This window comes from Meriones unguiculatus, chromosome 4 (genome assembly GCF_030254825.1).
Source record: "Meriones unguiculatus strain TT.TT164.6M chromosome 4, Bangor_MerUng_6.1, whole genome shotgun sequence".
NCBI classification, from domain to species: Eukaryota; Metazoa; Chordata; class Mammalia; order Rodentia; family Muridae; genus Meriones; species Meriones unguiculatus.
This window is the reverse complement of record NC_083352.1, coordinates 114,602,078-114,617,160: the sequence shown is the minus strand read 5'-3', so window position 1 is coordinate 114,617,160 and position 15,083 is coordinate 114,602,078. Positions and strand designations below refer to the sequence as shown.

At 46.5% G+C, this 15,083-nt stretch overlaps 1 protein-coding gene across 2 annotated transcripts; it reads right to left on the bottom strand.

Moving 5' to 3' along the window:
- Nucleotides 1-386: 386 nt before the first annotated feature.
- On the bottom strand, nucleotides 387-14,637 carry Wfdc3 (WAP four-disulfide core domain 3). Of its 2 annotated transcripts, XM_060381306.1 has the most exons (5): nucleotides 14,421-14,637; nucleotides 13,786-13,865; nucleotides 3,440-3,571; nucleotides 1,088-1,273; nucleotides 387-569 (listed from the first exon to the last, which is right to left on the bottom strand). In XM_060381306.1, exons 1-5 carry the CDS (start codon nucleotides 14,489-14,491, stop codon nucleotides 553-555), a joined length of 486 nt encoding a protein of 161 aa, XP_060237289.1. In that variant the 5' UTR covers nucleotides 14,492-14,637; the 3' UTR covers nucleotides 387-552. The 2 variants fall into 2 exon arrangements, with proteins under 2 accessions (XP_060237289.1, XP_060237290.1); XM_060381307.1 differs by lacking the exon at nucleotides 13,786-13,865 and having other exon boundaries at nucleotides 14,421-14,539.
- Between the last annotated feature and the right edge of the window lie 446 nt (nucleotides 14,638-15,083).

The following is a 15,083-nucleotide window of genomic DNA, read 5'->3' as shown; positions in this document are numbered from 1 at the left end:
CAAAGCCTCAGAGTTGTCATCTGAAAGCTGCACACGCACTGTGCACGCATGTAGCTTACACCACCCACATACATACACAATTACTTTTTAACATTTAAAAGAAAGGATTTTCTTCACCTTGTTATGCACCAAATAAGTCAGGATGTTTTACTTCCAATCATCCAAGATGGCCTAAGGTTTTACAGAGAACTCTTTTACTAGTCCTCCATGCAACGGCTAGTTTAACTAGTCATTGTCATGTTGACATTAATAATCTTCTTTATACAGGTTACGTTTAAAAAGAGAACCTGCTATCTGTCTTTAATCCGTAGGTTTCCCGGTACCATGCACAGGTAGACCCACCAGCTCCCCATCTTGCTGAACCCTACACAGCACAGACAAGTGAGTCCATGCCAACGTTTTATTGGGAAGAGAAGCACCATTTCCAGGGCTGTTTTTCTGTGTGTTCCATGCAGCAGTAGAAACAAGGAGAAGGCCTGACATTCCTCGGGGTTTCATAAGCCCCAGGATGTCACCCAGAAGCTTCCTGGTACTCCAGACCAATCAAGGCAGCTAGGGTGCTCGAGCCTCTGCAAGTAGAAAGAAATATCAGGTCACAGCTGTGCCTTGCTGGCTCCAGCTGCCCAGCTGTTCCCATTCTATCCTGGGGAGCCTCAATGCCCATCACTCTTAAAAGCTTTAAATGGTTTTGGGCATCCTGACTGGTTCTGAAGACTCTTCTCATTTAGAAGTCACATCTTTTATCAAATAGGTACAGTATCTGTTCTGGGTTTTTTGCCCTGCCCCCAGCACTCATGGCCCAAATACTTCAGATGTACTCCCTCTCTGTGACATGTGCTGTCCTCACTTGCCACATCTGCCTCGGCTATAGGGCCTGGATAGAATCCCATCTCTCCCTACAGAGAGCCACACCCACTGTAAACACTGTGACCCCCACAGTATCCTTATGAGGGTGTGGTCTGTGACTCTTCTAATCACGGTCTTTAGGGCCTTCAGAAGCCGCCTTCCCAGCATCTACGCCTTCCCACACAGCAGGGAAGCCTGCTAACTTCATAACTGGTCAAAGATCATCACGGGTTACACTCACCTAGCTCAGGATTCGACCCATTGGTCCTGTTGGAGTCTGTGAGCTGTTTGGGTAGCTGGAGTGCAGGGGCACAGAAGCGGCCACAGCCTGACTTGCAGCACTTTTCCCCAGGTTGACAGTTCTCATCCACCATGCAGTTGACAATACACAGGCCTATCAGAATTCGGGGGCATTGACCATCCCGCCCTGTGGGGAACAGCAGCACAGGGAAAGATAGGGAGTCGGCTCCTCCCTTCTCGAGTTCCTACCTACAGCTTGGCCCAAATGAACTAACCCTGACTCCCAACTAGATGAGGCTGGAAGCAGGGACCAGCAGGGCTGAGACACTATATCCGAGCACCTCTGACCTAGGAGCTGTTAAACTCCTGAAGCCGGTTCCTTAGAGGGTGGTAGGGTGCAGGCTTGCCAAGAGAGCCCAGAGTAGAGAGACAAGGATTGCCTTCTCCCCTGTGATTGCATTTCGTGTCACCGCCTCGTTTGCCACCCTAGAGAGCTTTTATGCTTCTGGTTTGTGCTACCATAACCCTGTGTAAGTCTTATCTCCTCAAAATGTTTGGGTGTTTGTGTTATATGTATGCGGTATGTGTGCGAGTGGTGTGAGTATATGCATGGTGTGTGTAAATGGCATGTGTGCTGTGTGTGAGGGTGGGGGAGGTGTGCTTGTTATAGTATCATTTCTCAATGGTACCAGAATGACACAGTCCCTTAATGTACAAGGCCTGTCTTTTCCCAGATCAGCGATATGCGGTATGCTTCTCATTCAGTGTTGAGCTGCAGCTGCCACAACTCCCAGTCAGCCCTAGTCTACCATGGGATAGAACTGGTGCTCTACAGGGGGCTGTATATGTGGCAAAGCTAGAAGATTTTGGTAGGTCGGGAGTTGTGCTGGCTAGTTTTATGTCAACTTGACACAAGCTAGAGTCATTTGAAAGGAAGGAACCTTAATAGAGAAAATACATCCATAAGATCTGGCTGTGGGATTTTTTCTTATTAGTGATTGCTGAGGGTGGGCCCATCCCATTCTGGATGGCGCCATCCCTGGGCTGGTGGTCCTGGGTCTTAAAAGAAAGCAGACTGAGCCAGGCATGGCTGTACACGCCTTTAATCCCAGCCCTCTAGAGGCAGAGGCAGCAGATATCTGTGAATTTGAGGCCATACTGGTCTACAAATTGAGTTCCAGGACGGCCAGGGCTGCTGTGCTGAGAAACCCTGTCTGAAAAATCACACAAGAGGCGAAGGAGGAAGAGGAAGAGAAAGAGGAGGAGGAGGAGGAGGAGGAGGAGGAGGAGGAGGAATCAGGCTGAGCAACTCACAGGGAGCAAGCCAGTAAGCAGCACCCCTCCATGGCCTCTGCATCAGCTCCTGCCTCCAGGTTCTTGCCTTGTTTAAGTTTCTGCCATGACTTCCTTCAGGGATGAACTATCATGTGGAAGTATAAGCCAGAGAAATTCTTTCCTCCCAACTTGGTTTTGGCCATGGTGTTTCATCATAGCAATAATAACCCTAACTAGGACAGTAGCATTAAATGTGCTTTCAGCTTACGAGAGTTGCCATTTGCAGTGGATTTATCAGGTAGGACCCTGTTATAATCAAGGTGCATCTGTAATTTCTCATGTGTCTTCCCTAGCAGGCTACATGTATACAAGGACAAAGGTTAAGCATTATATGGGAATATAAAGAGACTAAGATGCTAGGAACATAGCTCAGCTGGTGGACTGTTTGTTGAACATCTATGAAGACCTGTGTCCAGTCCCCAGGAGCACATGAGCTGGGTGTGATGGTACATGCACTCAGGAGGTAAAAGTTAAAAGACCAGAAGTTCAGAGTCATCTTGAGCTACATAGGAAGTTCAGTCAGCCTGAGTTGCATGGTTCAAAAAAAGGGGGGAGGGATGATGATGATGATAGATGATAGATAGACAGACAGATGAGTATAAGACATTTGAGGCCAAGAATAGTGTCTCAGGCCTGTAAAGCCAGCACATGAGAGACTAAGTCAAGGTATAAGACCAGCCTGGACTACACAGTGAGACTCTATATCAAAAATGATATGAAAAGCCACTGATCCTAGGAAACTTCTTTACCAGACAGAGGAAACAGGCTCAAAAATAGGGGATTATTTATTCCCAGCCACAAAGCACCCCCACAGCAGAGCTCAGGAGCTGCATCACCACACCTCCCTCCTCCAGTTCTTTTCTGACCCTTTAACCCTGGAAGGAAGCCTTAGGTTGGAAGCCAGGGGATGGTAAAGGTGACAGCTAGTTCCCCCAGGAAGGTGTCTAGAAGAAGCTCCTCCAAACTGACCTGGGGCGCCGGGTGCACATTTGACTCTTCTCCCAAAGAACCAACATACCTCCCGGAATGTCTCCTCGGCAGGCATGGCCACAGCCAGTGCTGCAGCACTTGTGCCCTTGGGGACAAGATGTGTCGCCATCACACAGTTTCTCACATGGAAGAGGGTCAGCAGGACATCCACCACTTAATTCTGCCATAGAATGATAGCGTTAAAATTCAGATGTGCTTAAGCCAAGAACATAAGATGCATTTTCAGTGGATGTTAATACGGAGTTTTAATATGCAATATACCCTAATATTCCACATTCATTCCATTTCTTCTGGCCATGAACTACTCTGCTGGTTTTGGTGTTTGCATCTACTCTAACCCACTGTAGCAAACATATGGATTAGACATCTTATGTTCATTCTTTCTTTCGAACTGTGACAGACCTACAGTATTTGTCCCTTATCAGCTATATTTCCTGGGATTTGTGAAGTCCCTTTCCACACTGACCTGGGCTTCATCCTCTTATAGACTAGTGTGGTGAGATGCCACTTGGACAGAGAACATGGAAGGAGAATTACCATCCCAGGGGGCTGGAGGAGGTTCTGTTGGTAAAATGCTTGCCATGCTTTACTGAATTTGCTCCATGAAAAAGGCTGGGTGTGGCAGCACCAGCACTGGCATGCTGGAGACAAGCAGACACCTAGGGCTCCCTGGCCAGTCAGCTTAGCTTAATCAGCAAACCTGAGTCCTAGTGAGAGACCCTGACTCAGAAAACACAAGGTGTACAGCTCCTGAGGAATGAGAGTCCAAGTGACTTCCGCCTCCATCTGCATGAGCACATATAAACACAGAAATATACAAATTGATAAATATAAAATGAGAAATAGCATCTGAGACATTCCAGGTCTACTGAGCTCCCACCTGCATGTGTGGGTGACCTCAGCTATACCACATGGGGAGATCAACCATTCAGTGCACCTGGGCCACCCACAGCTGCGAATGAACCATTGTCTTAGGCCACTATATCTGGGGCCAGCCTGCTATACTGGAAATGACACTCATTCATAAAACCTCAGGTCTAGTCTGAGATGCAATGAACCAAGCCCAAATGATTTGCATCCTTCGTACTCTCTTACAACAAGAGGTGACAGCAAACTAAGGTGCTAATGGGAGAAATGTGTATTCTTGATCTAGATGGTCCCTTTGCTTTCTTCTTCCAAAGACATGTGTGCTGTGGAGGTGTAAGGGGGCCTTATTTGAAGTAGGAAGGCACTAGCATGAGGACAAAGTCAAGGACTGACGTGGTGAGAGAGAGAGAGAGGGTTCCTTCTTGGTAGCATCATTGAGTTGCCATGACAGCTCTGACACCCACCCCAAAATTCTTGTAAAGTGAGGACAGTAAATCACTTTTCTGTTAATGTTCTGCTGTACACAACCAAATACATCCTAGATGTGCCTCTTCATCACTGCTGTGACAAGATCAAAACTCAGAGAATTGGGCCCCACCCAGAACTACAGAGTTAGCTAGCAGCTAAGCTCAACAGAACTCAGCTGCCTGACTTGCCATGAATTACGATCTAACACGCCATCCTTAAAAGATGCAGGTGCCTTTGCCTCAGGAGCAGGCACACCCAAAGACGACTGCATCTGAGCCAAACTAATTCACCATGACTCATTTCAGTGTTTATTTCCAGTTCTTTAAATATGAGAAGTGATGGACAATTAAGTTTTGTAGAAAACCAAAACATGCCTGGCCCAGGGCCTCAAAAGCAACAGGTGTGTGATTGCCCATGGCTGGCTCCAGAAAGTCTGCCATGATGGAAAGAGTGAACGCTGGACCCCAAAGATGAACCACAATAGTCTTGTGTCCTAGGACTTTCCTGCACAGGAATGTTCTGCATTATTAGGATGTCATGTCAGAACTATGTACCCAGATTTTTTTTTAATTTGGAGAGCATGGTCACTGTAGCTATATATCTCATTACACCTACTTGACAAACACTGCAGTACACTTGACAAAAATAAATTATTTTATACTTGAGAGTGCTGAGTATGAAAATCAACCCAGAAAGTTGAACGATGAAACTAAAAAAGGAGGCCACCATTTTAAGGAGTCTAATGGGACAAAGGCCAGGATCTTCACTACCTCAAAGACTACGCCATCCTTATTTTTGTTTTATTTTTAGTTTATGTTTTGTTTATATGTATGTCTGTGTGCGGGTGTCAGAAGCCCTGGAAATGGAGTTGCAGACAGGTGTGAGCTGCCATGTGGGTCCTGGGAGTTGAACTCAGGACCTCTAGAAGAGCAGCCAGTGCTCTTAACTGCTGAGCCAGCTCTCCAGCCTTGCCATCCTCATTCTTAAGCTAGACAGTGTTTCTAGTCCCTACCTCTCTCCTGAAAGCGGGTTTCTCAGAAGTTCTAACTGCCCATCTTTGCCTTGCAAAACATGCCTTTGGACAGGATGCCCTGTTGTTGGTGTCGTGGTTCTGCTAGCCTAGGTGAACAAAGTCATTACAAATCAACAAAGTCATCACAAATCGTGCATCTTAGTAAGCGCACAACTATTTATGTTACCAGGGACCAGGACAAGACACAGGGCTGGAAGCTAGAGCTGGGGTGATCGCTCCCACCCTCCATCTTCACCTCTCCTAACAGCCCACCTAGCACCAAAGAGCAGGGAAGCTGTGGTCAGGGAACAGGCTTCCCTCCTGCACCAACTCCAGTGTCTACCTCCCCAGGAGTCCAGTTCTGTCACAGGGCTCCAGTGCCACCGTGGCTCAGGCTGGACTCGTCACACCACCCTTGACACGGCCCTCCCCTTCAGCGTCCACAGCCATTTACTTCTTTCCTGGTCTTGCCAACTGCCTTTAAGTCGTCTCTGCTTTTCCATGTCTGCTCTCTGTGTGTGACCTAATCCATGAGCATCTCTCACCCTGTCCGCCATGCCGGCTGCTCACCTGGTCTTCCGTCCTCTACACTTGCCTTCACCCAGTCTTTGCACACCAGAATAGCCTTTTCAAAATGAAAACTGAAACAGGCCTCTCCCTCATTTAGACTCCCCTCAATTTTTTTTTCTTGGCTTTTTTGAGAACAGGTCTTAGGAAGCCCAGACTGCCTTAAACTCACCACATGGCTGAGAAGGGCCTCAAACTCCTGGTCCTCCCGCTTCTGCCTTCCCAGTGCTGGGATTACACACACTTCCACCACACCTGGCTTGGTGACTTCTTTTATACGTATTTTTAAATTATATTCATTATTGTGTGTGTTATGCATGATTGTGAGGGTGTGAATGGCGCGGTGTGCCTGTACTGGTCAGAAGACAACTCCTTCCACCACTAGGTTGAACTCAGGTTTGTGTGGCAAGCCCTTTACCCGATAAGCCGTCTCACTGGCGCTAATTACTTCCTTCTGCACTTAGAATAAAATCTGGGAAAGAAGCTGGAAGCTGCCCCACCTGAGTGCTGCCACTTCCGCAGCCTCAACTGGAAGCATCTTCTTTGCTGTCCTCCGACCACAATGGCCTCCTTTCACTTCCTTAGGAACAAAGCCCTCTCCTCCCTCATAGCCTCTGCCTTTGCAGCCCTCTTTTCACAACATTCTACCAAAGGTGTGGGCCTTGTTTACCACGGATACCCAGCTGCCAGGCAGGGCGGACTCTCCCCATGTAGTGTAAGTGAATGATTGATGAGTCAGAAGGTGGGTCAGAATGCAAAAGAGGGGAGAGGGGAGCAGACCAGAGGGATGTCGCACTAACTGTAGGAGGTCCTGAGCATTGCCTGCCAGATAGACTGCAGGCGCTTCAAATGCATTTCTTCCAAGCTACATCATCACTCTGTGAGGATGACAAAGGGGAGATTCACAGAGATGAACACACTTGCCCAAGCCCACAGAACAAACAGACAGAAGATTCACCGCTGGCTGGCATTCAGACCAGAACTTCTCCCTGAGAGTATATTCCAATGTCTACCTGGGCCTTAGGCAATCTGACTGGCACTCCACCTTTGTCAAACAGACCAGCTCTGCTACAAAGTACCTGTGATGACGTCAAAGGGTAAGAAAAGCCTGAGTTTTTCACAGCTCAGGAAGGAGAGCTTCTTGGAAAATCAGTCTCCTTCTCCAAGACAGGAGCTATAGATACTGAAGAAGTAGAACCAACTGCACCAACTGGTAAGGGTACTGCTCAGCCTGTGGGCTCTGAGGGATCTGCAGACCACTTCCAGCCCACCCAACCAGCCCCAAGGGAAAAGGAAGTCCCATTGCTAATGGCCAAAGGCCAGAGGCACCACACCTGGGAGCCAGCCTCACCCTCTAACCCCATAATTCAGATTTCAGCTTCGAGCACTGAGAAGTGTGTGCGGCCCTACAACCTGACTGTGAGTGACTTGTCCACAACAGGTTTCCAGAGCTGGGCATTGAGAGTCCTGGCAAGACCACAATGTTCTAGCCTCTCTTACGGGCAATCTGTCCAAGAGAGCTGTCTAAGCCAGGTACAGATCACCCCATTGGGTACTGGAAAGGAGCTTGCTACCAGGGAGACATGGTTGAAAGGAAAGATGACATGTACAGTGGAGCTTCAGGGTCTCAGAGAGGGGGTGATCAGCAAGCAGGGTGGGGAGGGGGGCTAGCCTAGTTCTGAACTTGAAGGGACTGGTTAGAAATTGTGCAAGGGGGGGCTATCCTAGTTCTGAACTTAAAGGGACTGGCTAGAAATTGTATTCCTGGGACAGCTGTGGTATTATCACGTGTAATCACAGCATCCAGGAAGCTGGGGCAGGAGGACTAAAATTTCAAAACTGTTACATGCTACATAGACTGCCGCAGAAGAGGAAGGGTGGGAATGAAGAGGAGGAGGAGAGAAAGTCCCATACCTCCTCAGACCAAAAAAAAAAAAAGTATACTGAAGGACTAACACACCCTTTAACTCACTCACTCTCACTCATTGTAACAACTCTCCGGGCTCTTTCCATCTTACAGAGAAAGGAACAGACTGAGAAGCACAAGAGACTTGCCTGGGGATCCACTTGTCTCAGACAACCTAAATCTATGCTTCCAAGTCTCATACACTGTTCTCAGGTGAGAGGCTGGCTCCCGTTTCTGCAGACAACAGAATATCATTCAGGAGACAGAGACAAAGGAGTCACAAGCTCGAGGCCATCCCAAGAAAAACAGAGAAGTCCTGTCTCCAAGAGAGGAAGGGACAAAATGGAGAGAAGAAAATAGCCAGGTTTGGTGGTGCATGCCTGTAATCCTAGTACTCAGGAGGTGGATGCAGAAGACCAGCATTGGCTATACAGCAATTGGAGGCTACCTGAGACTCTATCTCAGAAAAAAAAAAAAAGTAATAAATTATCTCATTTCAAAAATCAGGGAAGAAACTTAATCACTGAAGAATAAATATATCAAGAAATATTTTAAATCTATGAAACACCTTAAAGTCTACAAGCTGAACAACAGGCAGACATATAAAGCTCAATATTATATCTGGGTTAGCTCTCCAAAAGCCAGTGTATACATCTAATGTCACTCCCAGAAAAGTAGTTTGGAGAACAAAGAGAGGCAGGAAATATGATCATAAAGGATTCTGAGAAGTATAAACAAGCAAAAGTAGCCATGAAAATTCTAAAATAGCAGGACAATATGAAGGGGTTCTATGCAGACGACACCACCAACTTTTTTTTTTTTTCAAGACAATGTTTCTCTGTGTAGCCTTGGCTGGCCTGGAACTCACTCTGTAGACCAGGTTGGCCTCGAACTCATAAAGATATGCTTGTTTCTGCCTCTCAAGTGCTAGAATTAAAGGCATCTGCTACCACCGCCCAGCAACGTCACCAGCTTCTAGGAACTTTCAGTGTCTCTTAAATGGTACAGGAGGAACAGAAAGCTATGTCACCTTTCTCCACTTCCACTGCTTCCTCCCTAGTGTCTAAGGTCTCTAGCTTCCATCGGCAATACCCTCCTGTCTCTCTCTCTAACCACGCATGAGCCTTGTCCTCTGAAGCCCTCCACGTGGGATCCTCTCTTTTCACTATCCAACCACACCCTCCCCCTGGCTAGTTTTAACTCCTTCTCCCACTTTTGGCTTACATGTCACAATGTTGGATATACTTTTCTTAATCACCCAACACAACGTGAGTGCCCATTATTCCCTCGGCATCCTTTAATTGTCCTTATCACAGTTTGAAATCCTGTGTTTATTTGCATGCTTTGTCCAGCACAGTATACCCAGAACTCACCGCTGGACGTAGCGAACAATTAACATCCAATAGATGTTTGAGGAGAAAAGATAAATATGTAAATAGAGGATTAGCAAACAGTTAACATCCAACTGATGTTTGTGGAGAAAAGATAAATATGTAAATGGAGGATTAATTAGGTCATGATGATCCTGTAAGAGAGAGAAAAGATCTTTCCAAAGCCTAACACTGCCAGAATTAAGAAAAAAATTGCCTCGACTATTAACAAGAGACGAGCCTACTTGTGTGCAGAGAGAGCAGAAAGTCTCAGAAGCAGGTGAGTAGGGGAATGTATGCTGTCTTCTGCAGACATCAAGATTCCTTCCTGCTGCCTCTTTGCAGTTCTTGGGGTAGATTTTAGTGGAGAATCTCTCAACTGACCATGAGGATTGGGAATTAAGTCAGTAATTTCCTCATCAGCCTCCACATAAGAACGTATGGCACTGCCCCTTGGCATCCTGCTCTGCTTGGCCAGACTAATCCAAGTGCTCCTGACTTGGGTACTCTGTGTATCTTTGTTCAGTTCTCAGAATATAGCTGGCAGTTACATTGTTTCTGTTAATATTTAGACAGCCTGCTTCTGACAGCATTCCTCAGTCCCTACCTGCTGCCTTGGGTGGCTGGCAACTCTCTACTGGCAACCCTCTACCCTGAACTTTCCAGGGCAGGGGCTTCCTCTCCTGACCATGTAATCTGGCCATTTTGTCGCTATTTTTTTTTTCTCTCTCTCACCCCCTTGCATAGTAACCAAAAGCTGCTTCCAATGAACCTAAACTTATATACTTTAACTTGTCTTACATGAGAAGCAGCCCAAGCTCCTCATTTTTTAAATATAGAAAAAGGGAGGAATGTTAGTATTTAGGCAGCCTGCTTCTGGATTGCCTAGAAACCTATGTCATCATGTGTCACCAGCCAGGATCAACCCACTACTTTGTCTCTCTCTTGGTTCTTGCCCTCTCCCCTTTCTCTGTCAGGGCATCCCCTCTCTTCCCCCTATCATGCCTCACTCTCTCCTTCTCTCTCTCTCTTCATCTCCATCTAATAAACCTCTTTCATATAAAATCTGCTGTGCACATCATCACAGTCTTATTTGGTTCTCTCTCTCTTTCTCTCTCTCTCTCTCTCTCTCTCTCTCTCTCTCTCTCTCTTTTCGAGACAGAGTTTCTCTGTGTAGCCTTGGCTGTCCTGGACATACTTTGTAGACCAGGCTGGCCTCAAACTCACATTGATCCATCTGCCTCTGCCTCCCCAGGTTCTGGGATTACAGGCATGTGCCACCACACCTGGCTCTTTATTGTTTCTCAAAGCAAACTAAAAACCAATCACCAGGGAATGCCTCGGTGCCTCAGCACCAGATAGTGTGTATATGTTTGACAAAGGAGCAAGTTATCTGCTCACGGAGTGTGAAGAAGCGGTTTCTCATCCAGCTTCTGTTTGAAGAGTGGGACTACACAAAGGTGCAGCATTTCTTTGCACTGGACATACCTCATCTGTGATGCACATGTTAGAACAGAATGTTCTCTGAACAGCTGTGGAACTACCTCTCTTCCTCCCTGTTTCAAGGAGCTGACGAGATGCCTCACTGACAAACAGTACTTATGGTTCCTACAGAGGAACAGGGTTTAGTCCCCAAATTGTCTGTAGTTCCCTTTCCAAGGGGTCAGATGACCTCTTCTGGCTTATGAGGATACCTACATGCCCTGTGGTTCATATAAACTTGAACAAGCACAAACACATACAGATAAAAATAATAAAATGTTAAAAGGCATGAGTTAGTGAGATAATTCAGTCAGTAAAGTACTTTCTGAACAATCATGAAGAACTGAGTTTGAGGACCTGAGTTTCAATCTCCAGCACCCACATTAAAAAAAAAAAGCCAAACAGTGGTGGTCCATGGGCCTTTATCCCAGCACTAGGGAGGCAGGCCGATCTTTTTGAGTTTGAAGCCAGCCTTGTCTATACAGTGAGTTCCAGTTCAGCCATGAGTATACAGAAAAGCCCTGTCTCAAAAAACAAAGCAAGAAGTTTATTTACCAAAATAAAAAGAATAAAAAACAGGCTGCTGAGCTAACAGTGTTTACCAAAAGCCTGAAGACACGAATTTGACCCTCAAGTCCCACGTAGTTAAAGGACCAATTCCCATAAGCTATCATTTTCTACAAATGCATGCCATAGCTGTACACACACTAAGTAAGGAAACAAAAAATCAGGTTCAGGGTAAAGAACTTGACACCAGTTACCCTTTAAAATGAGCTCCACTGGGAGGGAACACCTAGGACCATGGAGACCATGATCAGGCCTTGGGGAGTGGGAGGAGGGAGGAGAAGGACAGATTAAAGTGAAAGACAAGATAGCTGTGGTGAACAACATGTAGGGGGTGGGAGGAAGGGAGAAATATCTTCGTTTTATAAGTTTTCCCAGGAAGTGGGGAGGTTGGCCATAACTCAAAGCCTGTTTCAGGGTAAGCATCTGAGTTGGTTACAGAGACAAGGAAGAACACTTGCTCACCAGTCCTTGCTATATCAGAAGGAGGTAGAGACCACAGGAGATGTGGTCTGATTTCTGAGAGTGATAAAGGCAGCAGAGGCTGTGTGATCTTACACCTAAAATCCCAGTACTCTGAAGGGAAGGCAGGAGGACTGTAGGTTCGAGACTGTCCTGGGCTACACAGCAAGACCCTGGCTTTAGAAGGGAGAAAAAAGTCCAGGCCTGACGGTACACACCTGTAATCCCAGCACTCAGGAGGCAAAAGGGGAAGGGTCCTGACAGTGAGGTCAGAATGGGCTACTTAGTGAGATCTGGGGCGACGTTGTGAGATCCTGGGCTACATCCCTCACTCCTTGGGGCCTCTTTCTTTAAGAAGTATTACTTTAGGGAAGGCACATGTACCATGGCATGCACCTTGAGCTCAGAAGGCAGTTTTCAGAGTCAGTTCTCCTTTTCACCTTTGCACGGGTTCTGAGGATGGAGCTCAGGTCCTCAGGTCAGCAAACTAGGCAGGCAAACCCTTCACCTGCTGAGCTGTCTCACCTGCCCACCTTCCCAGTCTTTCCTACACAACACTACTCAAGTCCAAAGCAAAAACATGGACCACCAATGACTCTTTCTTTCCTGATAGAAAAACCAAGAGCTGGGGTAAGGAATGGTTAGAGACCTTAAAGAGGAAAAGAGGTAACCTACATAGCTAGGTGTTTGAAGACATTCTAGCAGGTGGAAAACTCTCTTGCTCTACCCGTCCAAGAGAAAAGGCCAGGGAACACACTGGGATCCTGCCCCTCATGCTAACACGTTCTTAGGGAGGTCTGCTTGACAGGCCTTACAAGCCTCTGCTTCAGCACCTCTGCCCAGTGGGACATGACTTATTGCTCTGGCACAAATATTTACATGGGTTCTGATCAAGAGGGTATTCGTTGTCTCTCTTTAACTGAAAAAGACTTCAAAGGACGTTCGGATAACTGTCTAGGCCTCAAGAAACAGAGTGGAGGCTGAAGAAATGACTCAACTGTTAAGAAAAATTGATATTGTTCTAGAGGACACATGATTGGTGCCCAGAACCAATCTCTAGCAGCTCACAACCATCTGTGCCTCCAAGGGGCTCCTACTCTCTCTTCTGGCCTCTGCAAGCACTCATGCACACGCCATGACACACATAGACATAAACAAATCATAATAACTAGTGAAGGACACTCAAATATACCTTGAGTAAAGAACTCTATTTCCATGCATTCCTATGCAGGATATCTCAGCAACCCCCTTCTTTTCTTGCCACACAGATACAAATACCCTCCCTTTACTGCTAAAAGGTAAGCCTGTAGTATTGCAGAAAAAGACAGAGACAGAAGCATGCACGCATGCATACATACATACATACATACATGCGAATGGATGGATAGACAGGCAAGCACACAGACAAAGGTTGGCTGCTGTATGGTCCTGTCCTCATTTAATGAGTGCTAGAAGATAATTGGAAAGTTATATATCCTTGTAAGTCCTGGCTCCTTGTTACAGAGAGGGTTTACAAAAAGCCAAGACAACTTATCCTGTCCTGAAAAAAAATCTTTCCATCCAGTTCTTCCTAAAGAGAAGATCAGCTCCACAAATGAGGAACTTTAAAAAGCAGGAGATGACCTCTTCCTTAGTAACATATTAGTTTTAGCCAAGGACCCCAAATGATAGCTCACCGTGCTCGCCTGCAGTTACCCAGAATGCCAGGAACCCAAGAGCAAGAAGTGCCTTCATGAGGAAGAGGTATCTTAACATCCTGTCAATTTTGAGAGTTGAGAGCTCAGTTCAGGGATAGCAGCAAAGGAAAGGACAGGACTAAGTGACTGCTGTCAAGCTAATCCCAACGGTTTTACTTATGCAATAATCCCCCAGGAACATCATCTCCCAACAATAAGAACAGTGATTGGCTGCTGGTGTGTGAGAAATTTCCTGGGACTACCAGAGAGCACATGTGGTGGGAGGGACCAAATGCTGCCACGCAATATGCACAACACTCTTAGACCAGTGTTAAGAATCCCAGTGGGAAGCTAGAAGAACAGAGAGGTGGCTCGTGGGTTGAAGGTCAGAGAGAGACCAGAATGGCTTTGGGAAGACTCTGGTGCAGTCAAAACGAAAGAGGGTGAGCCAGACCAGCGGTTCTTCCTGGGTTTGTACTGAGACTCTGAGGGGAAGGACCAGAGATGAGAAAAATAAACAGTCCAAAGCTGGGGGCTCGAGGGCTTGTGAGGGCTGATGACTCAAGCCAGCAAGTTTATTATTCTCTTTACATACCCTCAGATGGGGAAGCGGAATACAAATCAGTAAGACTCACCGGACAGCAGAATTGCAGAGAGCTCTAGTTCTTCTTTTGCAAAGTACATTCTGGCACGGCAAGCAAAACATTTCATATCTCAGGGTCTAGAACATTTAACCATGGCTTACACAGAAACTGTCAATCTCTAGACCTGGCCTCGGCCCCCTAGAGCCCTGGCACCAGTCCATTGCTGGCTTTGCCCAACATGATCCTGACAGAAAACAAAAGCGCAGTGTTCCTTGTTCTGTCCACAGGATCTGGTATGCCTCTAGTTATACCTAGCCCTTGACAGGGAGAAGAACTGGAAAGACAACTTTATAAGAAAATAAGTGAGCTAATGATATAACTGAAGTGTAATATCCTGTCCATCCTTGGGAACTATCAAAGCCTGTGAAAAAGCACATCAGAGTGTTTCAGCATCTATACAAGAGCACAAAATGTTTACAGCTTGGTCCCTGTAGACCACAGAGGCCACTCTTAGACAAAATGAAGGATAGTTGGCTGGGGAGGACAGTTGCTATGACTCAGTCTTTCACATATGTCCCCTTTATCACCTTTTCCCCTGCTTTTTGTGTTGCACGTGTCCAAAGAGTCAGGCATGGTAGTACCTGTGATTCCAGAACTTGAGAGGTAGAGGCAGGTGGATTACAAAGGAAGCCTGGGCCACGTGGTCAGTTCAAA